The 26,692-nt window shown below is 38.6% G+C and overlaps 2 protein-coding genes and 1 non-coding gene across 3 annotated transcripts in view; all 3 read left to right on the top strand.

The window, feature by feature from the left end:
- Positions 1 to 26,692, top strand: part of LOC109418850 (matrix metalloproteinase-2-like) — a 513,298-nt gene that overhangs the window by 9,354 nt on the left and 477,252 nt on the right. The gene's annotated exons all lie outside the window — the stretch shown is intronic.
- LOC134291261 (uncharacterized) lies at positions 15,648 to 20,205 on the top strand. The gene is made up of 2 exons (XM_062858768.1): positions 15,648 to 16,645; positions 16,819 to 20,205. Exon 2 carries the CDS (start codon positions 18,142 to 18,144, stop codon positions 19,591 to 19,593), a length of 1,452 nt encoding a protein of 483 aa, XP_062714752.1. The 5' UTR covers positions 15,648 to 16,645; positions 16,819 to 18,141; the 3' UTR covers positions 19,594 to 20,205.
- On the top strand, positions 16,074 to 16,146 carry Trnar-ucg (transfer RNA arginine (anticodon UCG)). The gene has a single exon. It is a non-coding gene; the product is annotated as a tRNA-Arg (tRNA).

Raw genomic sequence — 26,692 nt, 5'->3', positions numbered from 1 at the left:
ATTTTTCAAATAAATCAACGATGGAAATCAAAAACAATCTTCAAAAGGATTCCTATAGATTTCCTTGGAGGAATTTCTGCATGAGGCCTTGGGGGACTTTGTGTTGGACCATCTGATGAAATTTGTGCAGGAATCCTTTTGGTATAAATATGTTCCATTTTTGTAGGAATATCTGAGAGAAAACTTTTTAGAAATCACTGAAGTGTTATGTGTAACGTAACTTTAAAAAATCCTTGGAGATAAAGATTAAATCCTTACTGGAATTTCTTAAAGGATGCTCGAACGAATTGTAATAGAAGACTTCCAAAATTACCCAAAGAATCTTTGGACGATTTCTTTAAGCAATTATTGGAGGAATTTCTGAAGAAATACCTGCTTGTTTAACTAAAGAAATGCTTGAACAAATTCCTTGTAATCCTTGAAAGGACTTTTAGAAAAGCCGTTTAAGGCATTGCATAAAGAACGCTTGAAGAAATTTCTAAAAAAAATCCTGTAGGTATTCTTAAAAAATTTCTCTAACTATAGAAAAAAATGAAGAAATCTTTGCATGAAAGAATTCCCAAAGGAATACATGTTAAAAATTGTTTGTAAAATTCCAGGGGAAATCCTACTAAAAACCTAACCGCAAACGGAGCCTGTGGAGTACCAGGACGCCCTCCCTTACTGCGCTAACCGGAGAAATGCCGCAGTGGACCTTATGTTTCTCCGGGACAATCAGCTCCCCTTGTTTAGTCTCACTTGAGGCTAAATAAGGGCGGGATTATGAAGATGTTGTTAATTAGTTTAACAGGTGTCCATACAGGTGTCGCATTATGCGATTAACACAGTGTATTCTGTTTATCCTCGCCTTTGGCGTTTTCCAATCGATACCGATCTGGTTTTGGTGCTGCTGTTGTTGCGAAGAGTTTAATCTTGCCTAGTTTGGGTAGTGGCTACGGTTGGGATAGCTCAGATCAATCTTCAGCATAAAAGAACAGCAACAATCTTTCTTTACAGACTTATGCAACATGGTACAGCCCAAGTGGCCTTGGTCCAAGAACCTTACTTCCGTCAGGGGAATTTCTATCAAGGAAACCTTGTGAACCCGGTGTTTGCTACTTTCAGTAAACCTGAAATGGCAAACTCGCGTGTCATGCCTCGAGCCTGTGTGCTTGTCAACAACGCAATTATTGCTACACTCATCTCTGAACTAACCACCAGAGATGTATGTGCTATTACAATTGATGTATCTGTTGGAAACCTCAACAGGAAATACGTCTATTGTTCGGTGTATTTACCGCATGACAAACCATCCCCTACGGATGCTTTCAAATACGTCATCGCATACTGTACTTCAAAAGGCCTTCCGCTAATTGTTGGTAGTGATGGTAATGCTCACCATATCATCTGGGGCAGCTCAGACATTAGCTTGAGAGGCTCCAGTTTGATGGAGTACTTAAGTAGTACATATCTTGCATTACTTAACATAGACAACCGCCCAACTTTCATAGTATCGCAAGGCCTACAGGAAAGCTCTCCGGTCTGCTGAACGATCCGGTTGGAAAAACATTTGCACAAATGTATCCAGTTTGAGTGAAGTCAGTAGGTTAAACAAAATCCTTGCGAAATCTAAGGGTTTCCGAGTGAACAAACTTCGTTTGCCAAATGGCGATCTGATGTCTTTTCTTGTAGTTATGATTCCCTGGCCTCGGCTCTGAGTATTGTTACTATAGAATCGATTGAGTGGGCACTTAATAGTTTTGCTCCTTTCAAATCTCCTGGAGCAGATGGGATTTATCCTATTTTGCTTTAGAAGGGATTTGATCATTTCAAACATGTTTTGAAAAAAAAAAATACTTGTTTGCAGTTTTGCTACAGGGTATATTCCCAAATCTTGGCGGGATATTACTGTAAAGTTCATTCCGAAACCGGGTCGTGCATCGTATGAAGAAGCAAAGAGTTTCAGACCTATCAGTGTGACCTCTTTTCTTCTGAAATGCTTCGAACGCATTGTGGATCATCACATCCGTGATGTTCATCTGGCCAACGTGCCTCTTCATGTGAACCAACATGGCTACCAATCTGGTAAGTCCACTGTGACTCTTTTACACAATGTAGTTTATGATATCGAGAAAGCATTCGCTCAAAAGCAATCCTGCTTGAGTGTTTTCTTAGATATCGAGGGTGCCTTTGACAACGTGCCTTTCGATGCCATATTGGAAGCCGCACGGGGTCATGGTATATCTCCAATGATTTCCAATTGGATTCACCAAATGCTCAAAAACTGACATCTCTTCTTGACATTGCGTCAAGCAGCGATTAGGAAATTGAGTGTTTGTGGATGCCCCCAAGGGGGAGTCTTATCGCCACTTTTGTGGAACCTCGTAGCAGATACGCTATTGAGGCAACTCAATAATAGCGGTTTTTTAATAAAATCAGCAAATTGTATTTGAGTAAAATTTGCATATTAAGGACAAACGTCTTGAAATCCCGCTTCAACAGTGCATCAGAACTTCACACGCTCAAATCTCAAAAAGAAAGCTTCAAACAACAGTGCATTTTTTATTCTGTTCATGCTCACAAGCTTAACAAGTGCGCTGGTTTTGTTTACGATAAGATTGGTGCGCTCGAAATCGTGAGTGGCGGCCATTTGGGGATTCTAACAAGTATGCCCTTGAATGAACAGACAATTGCTTATCCCAACTTTCCATACTTGTAAATAAAAACTCCATTTCCCAATTCCTAATAAGCTGTTACATAGCTAACACCTAATTACCAATTATTACCATCCGACGACACCCCGGTCGGATGCAATTAGTGGAGTTTGAAGTTCTGATGGCCAGAACCAGAAGGGGATATACATAGGTAGGTGCTGGGCACAAATGCATCGAGTTATGGAAACAAATGTAACCAAAAGCATTAATTTCTGCCGCGTGCAGTATGTATGTACCTATATTCGGATGCCTGGCGTAGCCTAGCGTTGGCTTGAATGCACAACAACATGTTTCGGGTTCGCTTTTCAATATGCAGTAACATAAACTAATTAATAAAACTAATGAGACCCGACCGTAGGATGATTCTGTGGTGCTGCGGGTGTGTGGGGGCTCCAATAGCTGGATTAAAGTGCAACTGCAGCACTCTGGAAGTGGAAAATGGCATTTCAAGTGCTTTGTTGGAAATTATTCGATTAGGTAGATGTTGAGTTACGAAAATGTTCAAAATTATTAAAATTTGTAATTGTTTACATCGCATATCCATTTGAAACAGGTGTACTTTTTATTTCACATGTATTCGCAAATATTTAAACCAAAAGCCCAAGTTATAAATACTAATCTGATCAGATTCGAATGAGTCTGAAATCAGAATGCACTAAAATGCCTTCAAGAGCAAGTAAGCATTTTCAACTTTGAGAGATAACGACAGTTCAATTTGAATATCATTAATCAAATTATTCTATTTAGCAGAGTCAAAGATTGATCGTACGTACAGCTGGAAGAAATGTGCGTGATTGGATGGGGTCACTTCAATAGCGCTCAATTAGAGCACACCAGTTGATTGAATTGGTTGTCGTTATCAACGGTTATATGATTGATGGAGCAGTTCATGCAAATGATATTTTCACGTGCTAGGTATATACTCACATATGTAGCTTTGCCTTCTTGTCAATAATGCTTGGACGTATCCCAGACAACCAATTTGCACGTATGATGAAGTTTATGTTCAAGTTATACGTACCGTAATCCGGGGTAACATTGATCAGAATTTTCAATATTTCTTGAATAATTCCCTTGTTTTAGCAAACGTTACATGTTTTATATTTTTAAAACAAGTACTGGCCCTTTGAGTTTGTGTTAAGCTACTCGAAAAAGTATTACAAAACTTTAAAACATGTTTAAATAGGTTTTTAAATCTAATTTTTGATTTTGTTGATTTGGGGTAACATTGATCATGTTAGTGATCAAAGTTCATTTGTGTTAAAAATACCCTTTCTTACTAAATTCGGGGTCGCTGATTTCGAATATGTTGTCCAAATTCTTACAAGTTATGTACTTTTTTGAGGTATTTTAGAATCAAAATCCTCCAAATCGCGAATAACGCCTAAAGGTAGGCAATGGCTTAAGGAGTCGATAGCCTACTTTTAATAAATCGTATATTTTATTGAAAAGTAGCATTTTCATAGATGTTTCGGTTATCAAATCCAACTCTAGGATATCATATTGAAGTAATACAGTGATTTTGATCCTCATATTTTATCTAGTATTCATGCCATGCATGAATGTTTGTCAATGTATCTCATTGCGTTACGAAACACAGTTATGGAAAAATCGATATATTTCAATGTTCATGAAATTCAATTTTCATAAATTACATATCATTCAATAGCTAAATAATAGCAGATAGCGACATACCATTCGATAGCAGAAACTGATTCAATATAAAATGCTTATTTGAACATTTCATGAGGTCGGTCAGGCCGATCAATGTTACCCCGCTGATCAATGATACCCCGTTTTACGGTACTTTTATACGGTAAAGTTACATCGCATAAGATGCAGTAAAAGTACCTTATGCGTACAAAAGTGGAGGCGCTATACGTGCATTGACGGGAAAATAATGGCGCTATATGACTTGAAGCGATATCTTATGCGATGTACGGTATGCACTATTGCGACGTAATATAGCAGCTTATGCGACTTAAAATACACGAAATAAAAAATCTTGTCACCTAAGTATCGAACTAAAAACCTCTGGATTATCGAGCCGCACTTCACACTTAACACCAAACACTACTTATGAAACACACTGATTAAATGTCATGACATTCTAACTCACCTCAGTGCTTGTTGGAATGCACTTGGATTCCGTGCGCTGTACGTGTTCGGCAGGCTCTTTGGAAATCAAAATGATGTAGCATGATTTCCCGCACAGTTACCACTACTCCTCTCTTGCTAGCACCACCCATTGTTAATTATAAGGTCAACAAAACAAAAATGATGACTTTGTAACTTGTTTTGTAACCATAATGATGACTTTTCACTTTCTTTTAGCTTTTTGGCACTCCAACAGCACCTCTTTCATTGTTATCGCAATATGCCAACGTTAACGATTCTAGCTTATGTGAGTTTGTATGTACATTTGAACGAGTTTATTTTCACTTTTATGCGATTTAGTTTGTACACCAATGCGAGTTAAACTAATTATGTTAATTATGTTAGAAAAGCACCAAGTGAAGTCGTATAATCATCGCAGTATGCAATTATGCGAATTCAGTTGATACTTTACGAGTTCACTCGAACACTTTTGCGAATAAGCAAAGTTCGTCGCAACAAAACATAGGAATATCGTTTACTACGATGTAGTCATGCATTATAAAAGTTAATTTGCACTCTTATATTATTTTACCAGATACATCGCAGTAAGTTCAAAAAATAACATCATATGCGATGAAAATTGTCCCTCAGCCGTACATATATGCGATAGTGACTTAAAATAGTACTTTATATGATGTACAGCGTGCATCCTTATGCGATTCCTGGTTGTCAGGGGTGTGATCCATACCAGCGAAGCTTCTGCTGGACAAGATCAGATCAGTATGTTATTGATACATGCATTTTGAGATGAAATTGATGATTGATTAGGTGGTATTCATAAACTACGCAGGCTCATTTTTGGCCATCTCAGATCCCCGCTCCAATGAAAAATCCTTGGGAGAAATTTTGGAAAAATCACTAAATATATCCTGGAAGTATTCCTGTATTCCTGGAGAAGAAAAGTTCACAGAGATAGGGTAGAAATCTATTCCATCATATGCGCTAATTCTGGTCATATCAGACGAAAAATAGCGAATTATTACAGATATTCAAACTTACCTTTGCAAATGGCTCATCAGATGGAAGCATAAAGATGTAGACATTCAATAACCAGCCCCTTTAGCACTGACAATCGAATAATTACACGAAATTTTACTACACATATGAGTTGATTCTCGTTTTGTGTACAATGAAGACAACCGCACCAAAAGCAGCAGCTGTTCAATTAATCGAATAAATTACTTTTTTCCGTCGGTAAATTGTAAACAACAAGTTGTTTTCGCTTGGGGAGGACATAAGCAAATGTGTGCGTGAGTTTCCTGCATACGAAACATAGTATTTCACGAATTCAGAAATAAATTTATTCGTTACACTGTGATGGCGTATTATGATTTGGTTGAAAAAATATTTTTTGAAATATTTATTTTGATCGTTATTCTAAAACTACATCCTCTTCAATTTATAAGCTTTCTGTTATAAATTAGTAGGTACCAAATTGGCCAACACTATAAAGCGATTCCAGATAATCGAGTCCAACCTGTATTACTCAATTTTTGGTTAATCATGACCAAAGCGGTCTGGAGTTTATAATTTTTAACAGTTAATAAAAAAGCAATATCTGAAAATGGATTCAGGTTGAATATGTTGTTTATATGGCTTTAACTCAATCTTATTCCATTACATGCATCCGACATTACTGGGGCGTTCCTCCAAAAGAATATAATTATCATCCTACCATTGGCGTAAATAGGGGGTGGCCAGGGGGGGCCTGGCCCCCTCCAGAATAATCCATTCCGTATAAAAAATCGCGCAATACAGGCGAATAGTATCTTTTTAGTATGAAAAATCTATATCGACATGGCCTTGGCCCCCCCCTAGAGCTATGACCTAGTTACGCGTATGCATCCTACTGAATGCATATGCAAGATATGTGCATTATATGACAGCGGTTTTTCTTACGAAGACAGAAGATAATAAAAATCCCATGCATACTGCACTATGAAAAACGCGCGCATAAACCATGGGATTAGCTGAATGAAAAATTAAGTGGGATCTAAAGTGCGGGATTCATTGTCGAGGCAACCATCTCGCTCGCTTGTGTCATCATTTCCGATCATTACCAGACCTCATACATTCTGGAATACTCACTCAACTCACTCAAAGCAATGCTACATACATATGTACATACAATCTAATGTTGGCGCATTCATGGCAAAAGTAAGATTATTATTCCTATAGGTATCCCTCTTTTGAATTGTTCTCTTCTCCCATCTGTGGCAGCCAGCACAGTGCTTATTCATTGTAACGATTCTGGGACCGGCCGCAACGAGCAATGTTTTGACAGTTGTCGATAAATTATGGGACCACCCCGGAAGAAGGACGTACGGTACATGCAGGCGACGAGGGCTTTCCTACAGCAATTCTTTCAGACAAAAATCTAATGCATTTCGTTTCTTTTTAAATTGACTCTTGAAAGGAGGTATAACGTAATAACTGATCACACTTCAGAATAGAAGGGGCTTGCGTGATCGAAATGATAGATTGTGTTTGACTTCTTAGAGGAGGTGAGCAATGAGTTTAATAACCCCTTGGGAGCTGGAAAGCAATGCAATGAATGTGATCCGCATCAAGCATTGGTACTGGGTAAGTTATTGATCACTTTACAATGTTACCTAACACCATCAATCAGTTGCGTAGGAATTAGAAACCTACAATGAATGGGGAATAGCGCAGCGTTGATAAACGAAGAATCGAGAATAAATTAACAACAAATCACAATTCATTTTAATGCATTTTTTTAAAGCAACGAGAGAATTCCTACGCACGTTGGCGTTGAACTTGTACCTGTTCTGTGCCATATATTGAGAGCAAGTAGACTTAGAGTATTTGTTCGTCACTTCTGATACCTATATACTGGGTGTCTGGGACAAGGTCGATCATTACGCAACCATCGCCATTCGATCCCGAAAAAGTGTTTTTAAGGTGATACGGGACGCCGTGTTATTTTTCATATCTTCCTTCTCTTTCTAACAATTTGCCTCACGATTTTGAAGATGGTAATGTACTGAGAATACACAATGATAAGTTTCTAAAATATGCTGTAGAATCTGAGATTGTCATCTCAGTAGAAACAGAGCAATGGCGGATATTTCCTCCTCTTAAATAAACAAATAAAATGGCAGGGTCGTCCTTAAAATCAAGGTTTTTAAAAACTAAAAATTTTCAAACAATCGTAACTTCTGAACCAGTTGACCGGTTTGAAACTTAAAGAAAAAGACCGGTTGAAAAGCTATTGAATTATGGTTTTAAAGAAAAATACGTTGAAGGGAACAAATTGTGTTTTAGGTTAAATACAGGGGGTGGCCAAAATGTTTGGGATAGGCAACTTTTTTCCTCTCACGAAAAAAGTTCAACATGCTGTAACTTTCCATAGAGTGCATGAAAAATTCTCAAATTTTGACTGTTTGTCAACCTATTATACGTGCATCATTGGCACAAATTGGGCGTGATTGGTTAAACTTTCGCGAATCTAGAACCGATGTGGTGAAACATTATTTTTAGACAACCAATTTTTGAACTGTCATATCTCGGAAACCAGTAAACCGAATTGAAAGAAATTTTGAACGTTCATCAACAATGCAGTGATACTTGATGCAACATTTTGAAATGTAATATTTTCTTACGACGAATAAAGTTATACCGGTTTGACATTTTCACCCATTCTTCATTGCACCAACGAACCTAACCTCAAAATAACTGACAAATCTCAGGTCATTTTGACAGGTGTACCATGAGCATGAAAAGGACGGCAACAAGATCGATAAAGTAGATTATGTTATCCGTCTTTTTCGTGCATGTGTGTGGTCTGTCAAAATGACCTGTGAATTGTCAAACATTTTCATGGCTAGCTTTGTTGTCAAATTAAGTCAAATTTACAATACTGCACAAAAATTAATAAACATGTTCTTCCTTTAATCCAAATAGGCTCTAATATATCTCATTATAGATATCTTATGAACAGAAGTATAAAATCTTTGGATATCAAAAATAAATTTTAATGACATTGATGTAAAAAAATACATTTTTTTTTCGAAACAGATCCAAAATTGTCAATCCATCATAACTTTTTTCAACGTTTGAAAAGTACCTATGTTTTGCTGAATTTTCAAGCATTATTATATTGTTGATAATCGCTCGAAATTTCATTCAATTCGGTTCACTGGTCTCCGAGATATGAGAGTTCAAAAATTTATAGTCTTAAAATAGTGTTTTACCAGAACGATTATAACTTTGCGAAAGATTAACCAATCGAGCTCAAATTTGTACCATGATCGGATGAAGCTTAATAACTTTTTCCACGAATGTCGCATCGCTTTGCGGTCTTCGGAGGTTTGATTCCTCGTGAAGTTATCTATGGAAATCATTCAACGACATATTTTTAGGTATCAATGGGTGACCTCAAGCGATTTTTCTTTGGAGAAGTAAATTTTCCCCATAGTAAATCGTATGAAAAACTAAGAATGGCGGGCGCTAAAATATAGTTTCTTCCATCGATCTGAAATTTTGCACAGTTGATATGGGACCAAAATGGAACTCAAAAAGTATACAGGAGTTGGAGTTTTTCCTTTTTTTATATTTTTCCATATAAACCGTGTACCAGGCTAATGTGCATGTTTTAAAGTATTTTTTATGTTTTCATTTTCGTGGGACCAAAGAAGTACCCTGGTTTTGCCTTGTATTGCTTTTTTGAGTGATTCCTGATGTTTTTAGTATTTATAGTTTTATGAGGATTCAAAATTCAATCAAATAAAAAAATGTATGCACATGCACATTTTTAATCAGGGAATCTCCTGATTTATCAAATTTACAACTTTGGAGAATATCCCTTATCCAGCATTTGCAAAATAGTAAATGCTTTGTAAAACAAAACATTCTGCTTGGTTTGACAGAAGTGACCGAGAGATTCATCGGATTCATCAGTAAAACATTTGCGTCAAAATACTATGTTTGATTTTATGTTAAATATTGTGGTTTTTACATTCCTCTTCGACACCGAGGGAATTGTCGGTTATATGGGATTCGAAACAAAGCAGAAATATGTTAATTACTACAAGAATCGCCATAAATCACTGGATTGTTAAACAGAAATTCACATGGATTCTAAATTGACAAATCTGTTTAAAACTATAAGAATTCACATAATTTGTGTAACATGGATTTCGGAACGATTATATTATAAATAAATTAAATATTCAAAATTCGAAACAACAAAAAATCAAACTTTTAAGATTGGGCTTCCAATTCTTTTGGGAATTGATAGGGCTCATATAGCCGAGGCGGTAAACGCACGGGTATTCAGCATGACCATGCTGAGGGTGACGGGTTCGATTCCCGGTCGGTCCAGGATCTTTTCGTAAAGGAAATTTCCTTGACTTCCTTGGGCATAGAGTATCTTCGTGCCTGCCACACGATATACACATGCAAAAAATGGTCATTGGCAGAGGAAGCTCTCAGTTAATAACTGTGGAAGTGCTAATAGAACACTAAGCTGAGAAGCAGGCTTCGTCCCAGTGAGGACGTTACGCCAAGAAGAGGAGAGAGGTGTGTTTTAGGTTAAATATGTGCATGTTTTAAAGTATTTTTTTATGTTTTCATGTTCGTGGGACCAAAGGGGTACCCTGGCTTTATATTATTATCAGACTATTCAGAAAATTTGCCGTAACATCTAAAAAAATCAGAGATTTATGTTTTTAGTTTTAGAGATATGGGTTTTTGAATATAGAGTCATATATTTTAATACCAGCTGCTCTAAAATTGCCTGATATTGTAAATTCTCATAAAACTATGCCTTGTATTGCTTTTTTGAGTGATTCCTGATGTTTTTAGTATCCATAGTTTTATAAAGATTCAAAATTAAATCAAATTAGGAAAAAAGTGTATGCACATGCACATTTTTAATCAGGGAATCTCCTGATATATCAAATTTACAACTTTTCAAAATATACCTTACCTTGTACGCCGCATTAATTTAAGGTAATTATGCTTGGTTATTTACTACATCTTTGCATAATTTGGAGAATATTCCTCCTCCAGCATTTGAAAAACAGTAAATGCTTTGTAAAACAAAACATTCTGCTTGGTTTGACAGAAGTGACCGAGGGATTCATCGGATTCATCAGTAAAACATTTGCGTCAAAATACTATGTTTGATTTTATGTTAAATGTTGTGGTTTTTACATTCCTCTTCGACACCGAGGAAATTGTCGGTTATATGGGCTTCGAAACAAAGTAGAAATATGTTAATTTCTACAAGAATCGCCATAAAACACTGGATTGTTAAACAGAAATTCACATGGATTTTTAATTGACAAATCTGTTTGAAACTATAAGAATTCACATAATTTCAAATTAATTTCAATGTGTAATTTCAACAAACTTTATTTTAGTTTCAATATGAATGATTTTCTGTCCGTGTGTAACATGGGTTTCGGAACGATTATATTATAAATAAATTAAATATTCAAAATACAAAACAACAAAAAATCAAACTTTTGGGATTGGGCTCCCAATTCTTTTGGGAATTGAAAGGACTATTTCTTTGGGAATTCCTTTCGTAATTCTGTTGAGAACTTCTTCGGCAATTCCTTCGACAAATTCCTTGGTGTTTTTTTCAGGAAATAGCATTGGAAATTTGGTAATTTATTTGGCAATTTCTCAGACAGTTCTTTTGAAAAATCATTCTCAGTTGTGCATGAATTTGTTAATTCCTTTTGAAATACATTCTACATAATATTCATGAGAATTTCTTCAAAAAATTGCCGGAAGACATACCAAAGGAATAACCGAAGATATTTTCAAAGAAATAGCTTAAGAAATTCCTAAGATAATAGCAGAAAAAATCCCATAGAAATTTTAGAACGAATTGCTAGGCCCATTAGTGTAATTGATAAAAGAATTCTCAATCGAATTCCTGAAGGAAATTCCAAAGAAATAACTGAAGATATTCAAAAACAAGGAGATATTCAAAACAGTTGTCAGAAGTGTTGTACCTTTTAATTCCACACTCAAGTGCCCTTTTTATGGCACAAATGTGCTGAATGGAGGATAACGTGCCTCTGTAGCTGGGATTCTGATACTTAATACCCACTAGTGAGCTAATGATATATTTAGAAAGACAATGCTGCAGATTTTCCCAGATAGATTTTCAAAATACAGAAAACCCACAAAACAATTTCCTAAGGAATTTCCGAATGAATTCCTAATTGTATCGCTATGTATTTCAAAAAATAATTGCTTAAGAATGTCCAGAAAGATTTGTGAAAAAAATCATAAAAAGCTAATGGCATGACTGAAATTTCAAAGGAACCTCTAAAAAAAAATAAACCATAGAAATTTCTAAAAAAAATCCCAAAAATTTCCGAAAGAATTTCCATAGACACACAAATTTCCAAAGAATTTGTCGAAAGAGTTGCTGCAGGGGACCCCAAGGCCAGTAGTACACAGGGTCAAATATTTGATAAGGAAAGAACTGTCTCTTGAGTTCTCATCAGTTTAACACTAATGAAAATTCGATCGAGTCAAACAAGATATTTGAGCATTGGTATTTAATCCTGTGTACTAACAGCTTAACTGAATTTGCTAAGATATTTCCAAAATAATTATAAACAGAGAAGATGGAAATTTCGAACAGACTGTCAGAAACCGGCGGAGTAACTGAAAAATACAAAAGAATTGCCTGATCATGTGATCATTTTTCATAGTGATTGGCGAAAAAGTTCCCAAAAGAGCTTCCGAAGAAATTCCCAAAATGATAACTCTCTTAACAGGGGTCCGTAGCGCAAGTGGTCACACGTTTGCTTCATAAGCAGATGGTCATGGGTTCGATCCCAGCCCCGGCACTTTCGTCAGTTGCTCTTCCCCCCTTCCCCCCCAATGATCAGAGGAATTGCCGAATCAATTCTTTATTACACGACGAAATCTAACCTCAAAGTGTTTGACAATTCTCATGTTATTTTGGCAGATGCAACATGAGTAAAAAGAGGGCGGCAACAATGTCGGTAAAGTAGAAGCATGTTTTTGTCTTTTTCTTACATTTGTGTGGTCTGTCAAAATGACCTGAGAATTGTCAAACAGTTTGAGGCTAGGTTCAGAGTTGCACTCTGTCACTGTCAATGGTAAGCAAATCGCTGATTTTGATAGGCCGACTGCGATCCAAGTCAGCGTGCGCTCTATTGAGTCATCGTCACTTTCCTTGTTCCATCAGAACTGGACTGACTGTGATGGTGTGTGGAAATCACTGATAGGCCATCTTTAAAATTCGTTTGAAATTCCAAATGAAGATTTACCAAGATGATATTTTAATATGTGGTACAAAATAACAAGATGCAAAACTTGGTTGGTCACAAAAAAGTTTGAGTTTTGGCGAAACCCACTAAAATATCACAACAGTTGCAATGATTGTGATCTAGAGTGCGGGTCAATATCAGGTCGTACTCTGTCATTGTCGTTTTGATATTGAACAGTCTGGAGTGATAGTGACGATTGTGCAATATCAGTAGTCACCTGATACACTGATCACCTGATACACTGATATTGCGCAACTCTGGTTAGGTTTCGTGGTATAATTAAGAATAGGGTAATTCACCAATTGTTGAACGGTTAGTATTGGCATTTTTGTTTTCGTTTGTTTTTGCGTGCATAATTCCACTTTAGTTGAAAAATATCCAGTGAACGTCTAGATCCACTCATTCCTTGTACTTCCCATTTAATTTGTATTCCCTTAAATTCCAATTTCCAAGAGAAAATAGAACATTTGTATGGGAAGTCTATAACCCAAATGTTGAAGCTTCCATAAGCTAGCTCATCCTAATGTTGGACGATTCTCGCCAATTGTTGAACGGTTCAAGCTTTGCTCGTAATTGATGACGTATAGCCTGACATAAACCTATCATTGACCAGTTTTTATTTTTGAAAACAAACCCAATATAGACCCAACAGTTATCGGATGTGGTTCCAACAGTGATCTAACATTTGATAAAATTTGACCCGACTTTGACCCGACATCCGATGATTTTTCACTCTGGCGGAATTTTATCCGGGTTTTCGTGTTTTGCGCCCAGTTAGTCATTTGAGTGACAATTCATTCAAATGAGGGAGCGTTAATAAAATACGTCACGCAATAATTGTCCATTTTAACCCCCCCTCCTCCTATGTCACACTTTTTGTATGGAACCTCTGATTTTTTTGTACGGGTCGTCACACTTTGCTGAACTCGTCTCAGGTGTAATGAAGAATTGCCAAAGGAGTTTTCAAAGTAATTTCCTATGAATTTGTTGCATTAACACTCGAAGAAAATGCCGCAAAAGTATTGAAAAGATACTAAAAGACTTTCTTAAAAAACAAAATCAATAAGATTACCAACTACCAAGTAAGTTTGCAAAGAAATTATCGAAAAAAATCAAAAGGAAATAGTCGTTGAAATTCTAAATGGCATTACTGAAAGAATTCCCCATGAGAAAAAAAAACAACAGAAACTTCAAACTTCATCATCATGTCCCAAAATGATTACCAAAGAAGTTCTTAAAAATAATAACCGGAGAAAATTCCAAAGATATTATGGAAAATTCTTATAGAATTCCCGTAGAATTGCCGTAGGAAGGACGTTTTCAGAAGAGTTATCTATGAAATTTTCTAAGGCATCGCCGAAGTTATTTCCAAATAAAAATACGAAGGAAATCACATGGAAAATGCTGAAGAAATCACCAAAGCCATTGGTGGAGGAAATCCTGTATAAATTTACCAAGGAATTCCGAATTAAATGTTACCGAAGAATTCAAAGAATTTCTTCATAAATCCCAGAAGAATTCCCTAAGCAGCTTCCATAAGAATTGCCGAAGAAATTTCGTTAGAGTGGTTTCTTGTGGAGTTGTCCGAGCAATTCTTAAAATGATTGTTAATGGAATTGTCAAATATATTTCCGAAGAAATTATCTAAAACATAAATGTTTCAAAAATAATCAAAAAGATTGGCAGAAGAATAAAAAAAAATCTTGAGAAAGGAGTTACCGAAAGAATTGTCAAAGCTATTCAAAATGTATTTCCAAAGGAACTGCTGCAGGAATTACCGAGACAATTCTGAAAGATATTATTAAAGGAATTGCATAGAAGGAACAGCAAAATGTGACGACAATAGTATGACATGAGGTCAAAAAATGGGGATTTTTTGCGTGACGAAAGAATTAACGAAATGACAAAAATGATTTATGACGAAAACAACGAAAAAAAACTGATAATAATTTGCCAGACAAGCTTTCAATGTAATAGAAGATGGATGAAGATAAATCCATAAATCCATTACATTAGTTTACAGCATTTTTGAACTCGGTAAGCAGATGATCATTTTTGGTATAGAATCATGCCCTGAGTTCGTAAACGCGAAGGAAAAAAAAATACAGTAGCGCGGAAATTTTTTCGACTTTCCATACAAGGTTGATGATTTGAAATCGATTTTTGTTCTATTTTTAAGCAACGTCGCTCACTTCACACATCTCATTCTTTGTAATCAATGCTCCGATTGCGCTGAATTTTTTACTGTAACTTGCCTACATATAATCTGTCAAATATTGAAAAAAAAAATACATTTCTTCATATATTTTTGGAAATTTGGCTAAAATTTAAGGAGATCATCCCTAAAACTCGTCAATATCTTGAATTTCACCAATCTGACGCAAAACCTGCATTCAGATGATCAAATGGTATTGTATTCAGCTTTTAATTTATGGAATTTGAATTTTAGTAAATTCCATATTTTTAAAAGTTGTAAAACTCGATATTGAGCTAAAACTCAAAAACTGCCCTGCTTAAAAATTTTTGAAGCACGGTTTCGAAATCAGTGCTAAATTGTGCTTTAAAAATTTTGATCGTTGACAGAAGTTCACGACTTTCATTTTATTTTGTAAACTAGTGTTATTTATGTAGGGTACGAGTGCCATAAGTATCCTCACGCTCCCAAATTCATCCTATCCGAAAACAAGCGATTACGGTACCGATTGATTTCGTTCTTTTTGATTTTATGCGTAATTATTCCTAACAAAAAATACAAAAATAAGAAACAAAACAAACAGCGTTTCAATTCTTTGTTTCAGTAGGATGAAAATGGGAGCCACATGCTTAATAAGGGAATCAACACCCTACATATGTCCATAAGCTACTAAATGTGTGTGACTTGGGTCCAGTCAATTTGCTTCTTATCATCAAGCATAGTAAGCCACTTCTCTTCATCGGTGGCCGTGTGGCCTAATGGAGAAGGCGTCGGACTTCGGATCCGAAGATTGCAGGTTCGAGTCCTGTCACGGTCGCATCAAATCTTTTTTAGACAATTTCAAACCGCACATCGGTTTCTTATTATTACGATTTGTATAGAAGAATGCGAAAGATAAGCAACAGGTTCCGTACCGCGCGTACTCGCTTCCCCTTTGTATCCGTTCCATTAGTTTGCAATGAAGAAACACATACCAACCGACAAAAAATCTGCATTTGATTTGACCGCGAATCGTTCTTATGCTGAGGGTTCATTCCAGCACGTGATCCAAAAAGGGTAAGAAGGCAGAGAAAATTCAAAACAATTTCGACGTTGACGCTCGTCATAACCATCCCAGACACAGCAAAAGAGCACATTGGATTGTATTACAAATTGCTACATATAAGTGTCAGGGAACCTTTTGAATGGGTCCATTCTGAGCCGAAAACAGCAAAGCAGAATCTGGGAAACATCCGGACTTTGGCCACATCGTCGTCGACTCTGGAAGAGCACCGACCGACACAGATCGAATAAAAAGAAGCGCGGCACACAATAATGTCGTTTTCGTTTTTGATTCAGTTCCAACCTGGGTTGGAACTGGATCAGATCACAGTTTCAACCCCAACCCGACTTCGGTTTCGCTTGTACTAAAGTTTGTTTGACGTTGTTTGTTTACACATTTTCCGCCGATCCAGTTCCAACCCAGGTTCAAAAACGAATTCGACATAAGAACACTATGATTAGGTATATGTACCTACTGTTACTGTGAGCACGAGGCGTTCTGGCTCTGGGCTTCTGGGTCTTTCTATCGCCGTTTCGTTCGTCAACAACTTCTTTTTAACATCGTTTTAGTTTGACTTCTCATTTCGTCGGTCTCGATGACTCGATGACTTCTGCTGGCTAGATATTTTAAATGAGCAATGAGCATTTGTTTAACAAGCGGGGAGTCTACAACGTATTGAAATTGGGTAGAGGAAAGTGACATATTATGGAGATAAATTGAATTAAAATACTGTGGGGATGTCACCAGACCTATTACAAAAAAGTTGCTCTATTGCAAATCAATTTTAAAAGTTTCATATACTCCACAACAATAGACAAGTTTCCCCTATCTATTTAAATCGTATGACGCCTGGTTGACAACCACCGCATATCTACATACTATGGTAAGTGATTATCGAACAGACATCATTCGCTGCTACATACAGCCCCTGGAGTCATCTGCGTCGTGGTTACGCACATTACTCAAATCTGGAGACATTTTCGTTCTGAGCAAGCTGCGTGAACAATTTTTCATTTGCACGCGACGACGCCTGATGATGATCCATATTAACTCCCATAACGGCTCTGGATTATGTCACTTATTACTGTGTGATGGTAAAGATGCCAGTCTCTTGTTCTACATCAAAATGAATAATTACACTCGCAGTTAATAAATTGTGGTCTTGAATAAGAAGAGCTCTACTTCGATTTTTGTTGTTTCAAAGACGTAGCTATTTGGGTTAACCGTTTATCATATCGTAATTAGTAGCAGCATCACAGAAGTACCTAAAGGTTAAAACAAAAAAAAAGGAGGAATAATAAAATGTCACGAAAAAATGAATTAAAATCTCCAATTGAATGTTATGTTACTTACCTAATTCTTGATACTCGTATAGATGGGTCTACACGGAATAAAGCTGGTCTCGGTCCTGGGCCAATCGTTTCCAGTCGTTCTGAACGTTTAGAGTTCTTAAGTGCCCCACACAATGCATACGTTTGCGTGTGCGTGACAGTAGTTTGACACATTTCCCATGGGAAAACTGTCAAAAAAAAAAACGAAAACCTCGACGGAACGGACGCTATGTGTTCCAGGCTTTAGGTTCTCCTCAACTACAAAAGGCCCACGCGTGCTTCTACCACGAAACCAAGGGCCTCTTCCTGCTGATGTTCCCTACTCATGTGTCGTGTCCTCGAACGATAGACCTGATGACGAGAAAGAAGCGTTCTACGAACAGTTAGAGCAAACATACGATCGTAGTCGGCGACATGAACGTAGGTAGGAAGGGAGGAAATGTACAGACCGGTAATCGGGCGAAACAGCCTGCACGCCGTATCGAATGATAACGGCCAGCGATGCGTAAACTTTGCAGCCTCCCGTGGTATGGTAATCCGAAGCACCTTCTTCCCCCGCAAAGATATCAACAAAGCCACCTGGAGATCACCCGACCAACAAACAGAAAATCAAATCGACCACGTTCTAATCGACGGTAAATTCTTCTCAGATATAACCAACGTCCGCACATACCGCAGTGCGAATATAGATTCGGATCACTACTTAGTCGCTGTATGCATGCGCTCAAAACTTTCGACAGTTATCACCACGCGTCGAAGTCGAACGCCGCGGCTCAACATCGAGCAACTTCGTAACGTAGAAGTGGCTCAAGACTACGCACAGCAGTTAGCAGTGGCCCTACCAACGGAAGAGCAGCTTGGCGCAGCTACACTTGAAGATGGCTGGAGGGACATCCGATCCGCCATAGGCAGTACCTCGGCTACAGCACTAGGCTTCGCGTCTCCGAATCACAGAAACGACTGGTACGACGGCGAATGTGAACAGTTTAAAAACGAGAAGAATGCAGCATGGGCGAGAATGCTGCAACACCGTACGAGGGCGAATGAGGCACGTTACAAACAGTCGCGGAACAGGCAGAACTCAGTCTTCCGGATGAAGAAGCGCCAGCAGGAAGAACGAGATCGCGAAGCGATGGAAGAGCTGTACCGCGCTAAGGAAACACGAAAGTTCTACGAGAAGCTGAACCGCTCGCGCAGAGGCTTTGTGCCACAAGCCGACATGTGCCGAGATAATCACGGGAATATTCTCACGAGCGAGCGTGAGGTGGTCGAGAGGTGGCGGCAGCATTACGATGAGCACCTCAATGGCGACGTTGCAAGTACCGAAGGTGGCGTGGTAACAGATTTAGGAGTATGTGCACAGGACGAAAGACTTCCGGCCCATGACCTCCAAGAGATGGAGGTGGAGGTTGGCCGGTTGAAAAACAACAAAGCCGCTGGAGCAGATCAACTACCAAGCGAGCTTCTAAAATACGGTGGAGAAGCACTGGTGAGAGCACTACACTGGGTCATTACCAAGATTTGGGAGGAGGAAGTATTACCGGAGGAATGGATGGAAGGTATCGTGTGTCCCATCTACAAAAAGGGCGACAAGTTGGATTGCGGGAACTACCGCGCGATCACACTACTGAGCGCTGCCTACAAGATACTCTCTCAAATTTTATGCCGCCGTCTATCACCGATTGCAAGAGAGTTCGTGGGGCAATATCAGGCTGGATTTATGGGTGAACGCGCTACAACGGACCAGATGTTCGCCATCCGCCAGGTGTTGCGGAAATGCCACGAATATAACGTGCCCACACATCACTTGTTCATCGATTTCAAATCGGCGTATGATACAATCGATCGAACAGCTATGGCAGATTATGCACGAATACGGATTCCCGGATAAACTGATACGGTTGATCAAGGCGACGATGGATCGAGTGATGTGCGTAGTTCGAGTGTCAGGGACACTCTCGAGTCCCTTCGAATCTCGCAGAGGGTTACGGCAAGGTGATGGTCTTTCGTGCTTGCTGTTCAACATTGCTCTGGAGGGTGTAATAAGAAGAGCGGGGATAAACACGAGTGGGACGATTTTCACGAAGTCCGTTCAGCTGCTTGGTTTCGCCGATGATATTGATATTATTGCTCGTAAATTTGAGACGATGGCGGAAACGTACATCCGACTAAAGAGTGAAGCCAGGCGAATCGGATTAGTCATTAATGTGTCGAAGACAAAGTACATGATGGCAAAGGGCTCCAGGGAGGAATCAGCGCGCCCGCCACCCCGAATTTATATCGACGGTGATGAAATCGAGGCGGTTGAAGAATTCGTGTACTTGGGCGCACTGGTGACCGCCGACAACGACACCAGCAGAGAAATTCAGAGGCGCATTGTGGCAGGGAATCGTGCTTACTTTGGACTCCGCAGAACTCTACGATCGAATAAAGTTCGCCGTAACACGAAGTTAACCATCTACAAAACGTTGATTAGACCGGTCGTCCTCTATGGGCATGAAACATGGACCTTTCGTGCAGAGGACCAACGCGCCCTTGGAGTTTTCGAACGGAAGGTGTTGCGTACCATCTACGGCGGAGTGCAGATGGAAGATGGGACTTGGAGATGGCGAATGAACCACGAGCTGCATCAGCTGCTTGGAGAACCAACAATCATCCATACCGCGAAACTCGGGAGGCTACGGTGGGCGGGTCACGTCATCAGGATGTCGGATAGCAACCCGACTAAAATGGTTCTCGAGAGTCATCCGACCGGTACAAGAAGACGTGGAGCGCAGCGAGCTAGGTGGGTCGACCAAGTGGAGGACGATCTGCGGACCCTACGCAGAGTGCGGAACTGGAGACAAACATCCATGGACCGAGTGGAATGGAGGCGGCTACTATGTACAGCAGAGGCCACCCCGGCCTTAGCCTGACCGGTAAGGTAAGTATGCTTCGGATTTTACTGACGTCTACGCATTGAAAACACTGTTCTGCGCACTAGTTCGGAGCATTTTAAAGTATGCTGCACCAGTTTGGACACCGGTCCATTTAACGCAAACTTTAAGGATTGAGCGTCTACAACGTAGATTCTTGCGATTTGCATTGCGACAGCTTCCATGGTCGGATCCAACTAACCTTCCAAGTTATCCAGACCGTTGCCAGCTCATTAATTTAGAATCTTTGGCGGTGAGGAGAGTTAAACTTCAACGATTGTTCGTCTTTGATCTCCTCAATGGTAACATCGATTGTACTACACTTCTTGGTGAAATTCCCTTGAATGTTCCACCGCGACGATTCCGTAGCTCAACGCTTCTTGCAATCCCGCTTCATAGAACCAACTGGTCAAAATAGTCCTTTTTGTGCGTGTTTGAAAGCTTTTAATGTAGTTAGTGCAGATTTCGATTTTAATATGTCTAAATTAGAGTTTAAGAATAGAATAAGGAACCTAGTTTAATCAAACAATCTGTGCGTCCATGACGAAGATAGTGAACAAATAAATAAACAAATAAATAAAATATTACCCCTGCCGAGATGGTTCCACTTCCCTACTAAACAACAATATAGACTAGTTTCCCCTATCTATTTAAGACGTCTGGTCGACACCCATCGCATTGGGGTAAGTGATTATCGAACATACATCATTCGCTGCTATGTACTGCCTGGAGTAAGCTTCGTCGTGGTTACGCACATTACTCAAATCTGGAGACATTTTCGTTCTGAACAAGCTGCGTGAACAATTTTTCACTTGCACGCGACGACGCCTGATGATGATCCATATTAACTCCTATAACGGCTCTGGATTATGCCACTGAGTATACTGTCAGACGGTAAAGATGCCGGTCTCTTGTTCTGCATCAAAATGAATAATTACACTCGCAGTTAATAAATTATTGTGGTCTTGAATAAGAAGAGCTCTACTTCGATTTTCGTTGTTTCAAAGACGTAGCTATTTGGGTTAACCGTTTAGCATATCGTAATAATTAATAAATATGTATTGGTTAAAATCCAACAAATAAAATAGTTTATCATCAAAATGTTATACGTTTTCAAATCGTATGACTCCCTAACGCATTTTCTGATGATTATCGGTCAAGAAAGTACGTGAAATCTCATTTTATTATGGTCAATATTGTATTTTACAGATCATCGTGTTGAAGCATATTGTGGCATTTTGCGTGTAGACAGAGTGGACCATGTGTCTCTAAGAAAAATAGTTGAAATTACCTTATTCTTCGTAGTCCTTTCCAAATCAAAATATGTTTGTTCAGTAGCTGTTGGGCATCATATTGAAAAGTACCAATACCCGTTTCGTGAAGAAATTGATTTTACCGATTATTAAAGAATTGTGAACTTGGTTCACTCTGTCTGAACGAATTTTTGAAAAATGCCAGTCCTCTGAATAAATTATTATGAACTGTGTAACTTCAATATTCCAAAAACGTACCGAACTATGAAAATACATTCAAAACCTGTTAGATATTACATGTTGAAGTTAAAAGTTCTTAAATTGATCATTAATTGACTACCTTTCATGTGATATTGAACTGTTGTACTTGGTCCACTCTGACTGAACATAAAAATTGAAAATGGTGGTCAACAGTGTAATAACAGAAATATCAAATTCCAAACTTCCTGCTCACATTATACACCACTTCGGTTAACTGTTGTCCTACTTGTGCATTCTTTTTTCATCAAATATGTACAAACTTGAGTGTGAACTGTAAATGGTTGAAGATTTTCCCAAAACCGTTCAGTCAAAGTGGACTAAGTACAATCAATTACTTAGCAATTTCTTGGTTTCAAGCATTATTTTACGTTTTTTCGCGATCAATGCAGAGCGATGCTGTGATGAATAGTTATTGAGATTTATGGCAAAAATTCAAAAACATTTGTTGGAAAATTCTAAACTTATACAGTTGCTAACTTTAAAGTCGTTTTTCTAGAAATTAAGTAAAAGACACATGGTCCTCTCTGACTTAACGCCGACCAATTATTAGCAGCATCACAGAAGTACAACTTGCGTAGGAAACAGCTAGATGTTTCTATTGCAGTGTTTAGTGATCTGCGGATATCAAGCCGAATGATAAAATATCAAGAAACAATGAATCTTCAGTTAAATATTATATTATTTACTCGAAACTTGATGGTATACATCTCGTTGCGGTGGGTCTACGCCAAATGAAGCAGTCTCCACTGGTGTTGATCCTGGGTCAATCGCTTCCAGTCACCCTGAACGTTTAGAGTCCATAGATGCTAAGATCCTCCTCAATTACAAAAAGCGTTTGTGCGGATTTCCACGATGCCGACAGCCCCTTCCTGGTTCTCTGCTGAGTACGGTTTTAGCTTGTAGTTTCTTCGGCATACGAGCTACGTGCCCAGCCCACCACAGCCTGTCCTGCTTTATTCGCGGGTAACATCATTATCTCACATCACTGGAGTACCAAGATAAACAAATTCGCCCACAACATCAAACTTTTCTCCACCTAGCGCCACTTCGTCACTACTGCCACGGCCGTACCGATGTTGACCACCAGAAATCGTGTAGGGTATGTATGCCATTAGTTATCTCACGCTCCCAAATTCATCCTGTTCGAAAACAAGCGATTACGGCACCGATTGCTTTCGTTTCTTTTGTTTTCATACGAGCTCACTTCTAACAAAAAATACAAAAAATAATAAACAAAACAAACAACGCTTCAATTCTTTGTTTTTCGTACCCTACTTATTGGTATTTACGGTGTTTATTGTAAGTTCAATCCTCGAAGTCTCCCGCTTTAAAGGTATGAAGGCCTGTTCCACAGCCCGACGGTCGATCTCGATGATGTCGCATCGTCTGCTTAGCTCAGGAGCATATGCTACCGTGTGATAATGGTTCCTCTGTTTTGCACACCAGTTCTCCTCGCTCCTTCCAGTGATATGTTGAACAGTAATTTAGAAAAAGCATCAGTCTGTCTAAGGTTCGAACGATGACAAAGTTTCATCCGCAACCCGTTCACTTGATTTGGATCTGTCAAGCATCGCACGAATGAGTCCCATCAGTTTCGCCGAAAAACCGATCAGAATCTGCCATAACTCGCTCTTCACTGAGTCGTAGCCAATAAACAGATGTTGCGTCTGCAAGTTATACTTCCGAAATTTATCAGGAATTTGCCGCATGATGAACATCTGATCCGTCGTTAATAGGCCCTCACGAAAACCCATCTGATATTCGCCGACGAATGGCTCCTCAATCGGCCTCAACCGGTAAAACAGATTTCTGGACAACAATTTTGTACGGTGACTTGAGAAGTGTTATCCATCTGTAATTCGTGCATTCCATTCGATGCGTTTTATTGCATAGAGAGCAAGTGAGACCATCCAACATACTAGCAGACAGTTCTTCCTCTTCCCATATCTTCATGTATTATAAGAGTAGATACAGCTGCTCACTACCGTGATTGAGAAGCTCGGCCGTTGTTGTTTTTCAGCCTTCTATGGCTGTCTTAACCTCGTCTAGCGTACGAGGTTCCACAGCATGATTGCCTGCCGCTCTTCCATTCCCTCCGTTCAACAATTCCTCGAAGAGCACTCTCCACATGGCAGCCTCCATTGTTTTGTCTGTCGGCAAGTTCCCATCATGATCATTGCACATGACGGTTACAAGCGCTGTTTTTCTCCGCACGCCATTGACGATTTCGTAAAACCTCCGCATATCGTTATGTTTCATACTTTTTTTCGTCAGAGCAATGACATTTTCGTCATGCTCTCTTTTCTGTTTGCGGTGGATTTTGTTTTCGGCTACTCTTGCTCCCTGCTCTTCCGGGTCCCCGGAAACATTAGCCTCTGGCACTTCTCGTCGAACCACCCGTTCCTAGGTCGTCTTCGAGCAGGGCCTATCATAAGACTTCCACAGAATGTTGGATTATCGCTCTCGTTGATCTCAATTTTCCGCTCGGCTAGCTTCCGGTGATAGTCAGCTACCGTACCGCCTGCTAAAAAACAGTGGCTGTTGAAACGCATCGATCGCCGGTACCTGGAATGTTATGTTACCTTTTGTTAAATTGATGTAAATAAACAGATTACATTCATTATCATCTCTTCCTTATTTTCATCTATTTGACGTTAGCTAATCCATGTTTTAACGTTCCATGATCTCTAACAGGCTAATTTTCTGAAAAGTTATTCAAAGTTTTTTTTTTTCATTTTTATCAATAACATTTACAAAATAGCGCCTGAAGCTGAAGACAATCAGTATTTTCAAACCACAAAGAAGTAAACGGATCGCTGAACTTCACATCTGATAAAATAAATAATTTAATTTTCTCTATAATATCAAAACTATATGGCTCTGGAGTAGTATGCCTTGGATTTTCAAGGCACACTACTCCAGGAACATAGGCGCCAACTTAGGGGGGGGGGCAAGCACGGTTTTGCCCCCCCCCCCCCAATATTTGACGATTTTTCGATTTTCCCATACAAAACATCAGAAAAACCAGGCTATGCCCCCCAATACATTGACCAAGTTGGCGCGTCTGTCCAGGAATTATAGTTCAAGGAATTATAGTTAAAACTTTTAGTATATTAGCCATTTTTTAGTATATTAGCCATTTTTCAATCAATCAATCAATCAAATCTATGAAAGCTCTTTGAAGTTTCCGCATTTTTTCTTGCCGCACCCTGTAAGATATGCTTGAATAAATCATTAGGAGAGATGTATTTGATTCTTGATGTAGTTGTTGCAAATTTACCAGAAATAATCCATGGAAGCATTCCTGATGGATTCGTTCCTTAAAGAAATTCTTGATGGAATCTCTGGAAGGATTCTGAGGGAGAAAATTCATATTGAATTCCTTTGAGATATGCAAAAATAATAAATATAATATTATAATATTTTTTAACAAAACTTCGGGGCATTTCTGAAGGAATGATTTGAGAATGTCTTAGAAAGAATTCTGGAGGAATCTATGAAAAAACGCGGAGGAACTCCTGAATCATTGTTTAGAACATCATTTCCCAAACTTATATCTCGCGACCCCTGTCTGTCACCCCGCAAGGGTCCTTGAAATAATTGTCATGAAGCATTTCATGTCGGAATCAACGGAGGCCTTCCTAAAAAAATCCTTGGATAAATTTCTGAAGAAATCTCCAACCGCTATTTCTGGAGGCACTCCAGCGGAAATCTCTTTTATGACTCTTAGAGAAATGCCTGAACATTTGCCTGGAAGATAATCAGTGAGAATTCAAGTAGGAAATCGCCGAGAAAACTCTCAAAGAGATCTCTGCAAGAACATCGAGTTCATCAACTTGAAGATCAAGGACTTCCCGACAACTTCGCCGAAAATTCGAAGATTGCAACTCAAATGAGTTGTATAATGAAAAAAAAAATCATTACATATTGGTTATTTATGTAACGTGTTGCAAAAAGTTGATTTTTTCAGCACGATATTCGTACATTTACCCAACGAGGCTTGCCGAGTTGTATAAATGCGAAGAATCTTGTTTTGCAACGAATTCCCAACAAATTTTTTGCAATGTTTTTTTTTAATTATACAACTCATTTGAGTTGCATAATGTTTATAATGCAACTCAAATGAGTTGCATTATGAACAATATGCAACTATTTTTCATTATGCAATTCACTTTAGTTGCATAATGAAGCAGTTTGGAAAAAAAATCATTATGATACCAAAATATAAATTAGAAACTATGATACTGAATTGCATAAAATTTTGTGTTCAACTCGTTGCAAAACTCGATTTTTCCAACACTCTTCGTATTTATTCAACTCAACAAGCCTCGTTGGATAAATGAACAGGGGTGGCCAAAATGTTTGGGATAGGCAACTTTTTTTCTCTCACAAAAAAGTTCAAAACGCTGAAACTTTTCATTGAGTGCATCAAAATTTCTCAAATTTTAACTGTTTTGTTAACCTACTATATGTGCATCATTGGTACAATTTTGAGCTTGATTGGGTAATCTTTCGCGAAGCTAGAATCATTCTCGTAAAACACTATTTTTTAGACAACTTA

Source organism: Aedes albopictus, chromosome 3 (assembly GCF_035046485.1).
Source record: "Aedes albopictus strain Foshan chromosome 3, AalbF5, whole genome shotgun sequence".
NCBI classification, from domain to species: domain Eukaryota; kingdom Metazoa; phylum Arthropoda; class Insecta; order Diptera; family Culicidae; genus Aedes; species Aedes albopictus.
The sequence above is the reverse complement of the archived record's forward strand: the minus strand, read 5'-3'. Positions and strand labels throughout refer to the sequence as shown.

Excerpts from the sequence above, each read along its gene's own strand:
- LOC134291261 (XM_062858768.1), top strand. The coding sequence starts at position 18,142 with ATGTACAGACCGGTAATCGGGCGAAACAGCCTGCACGCCGTATCGAAT.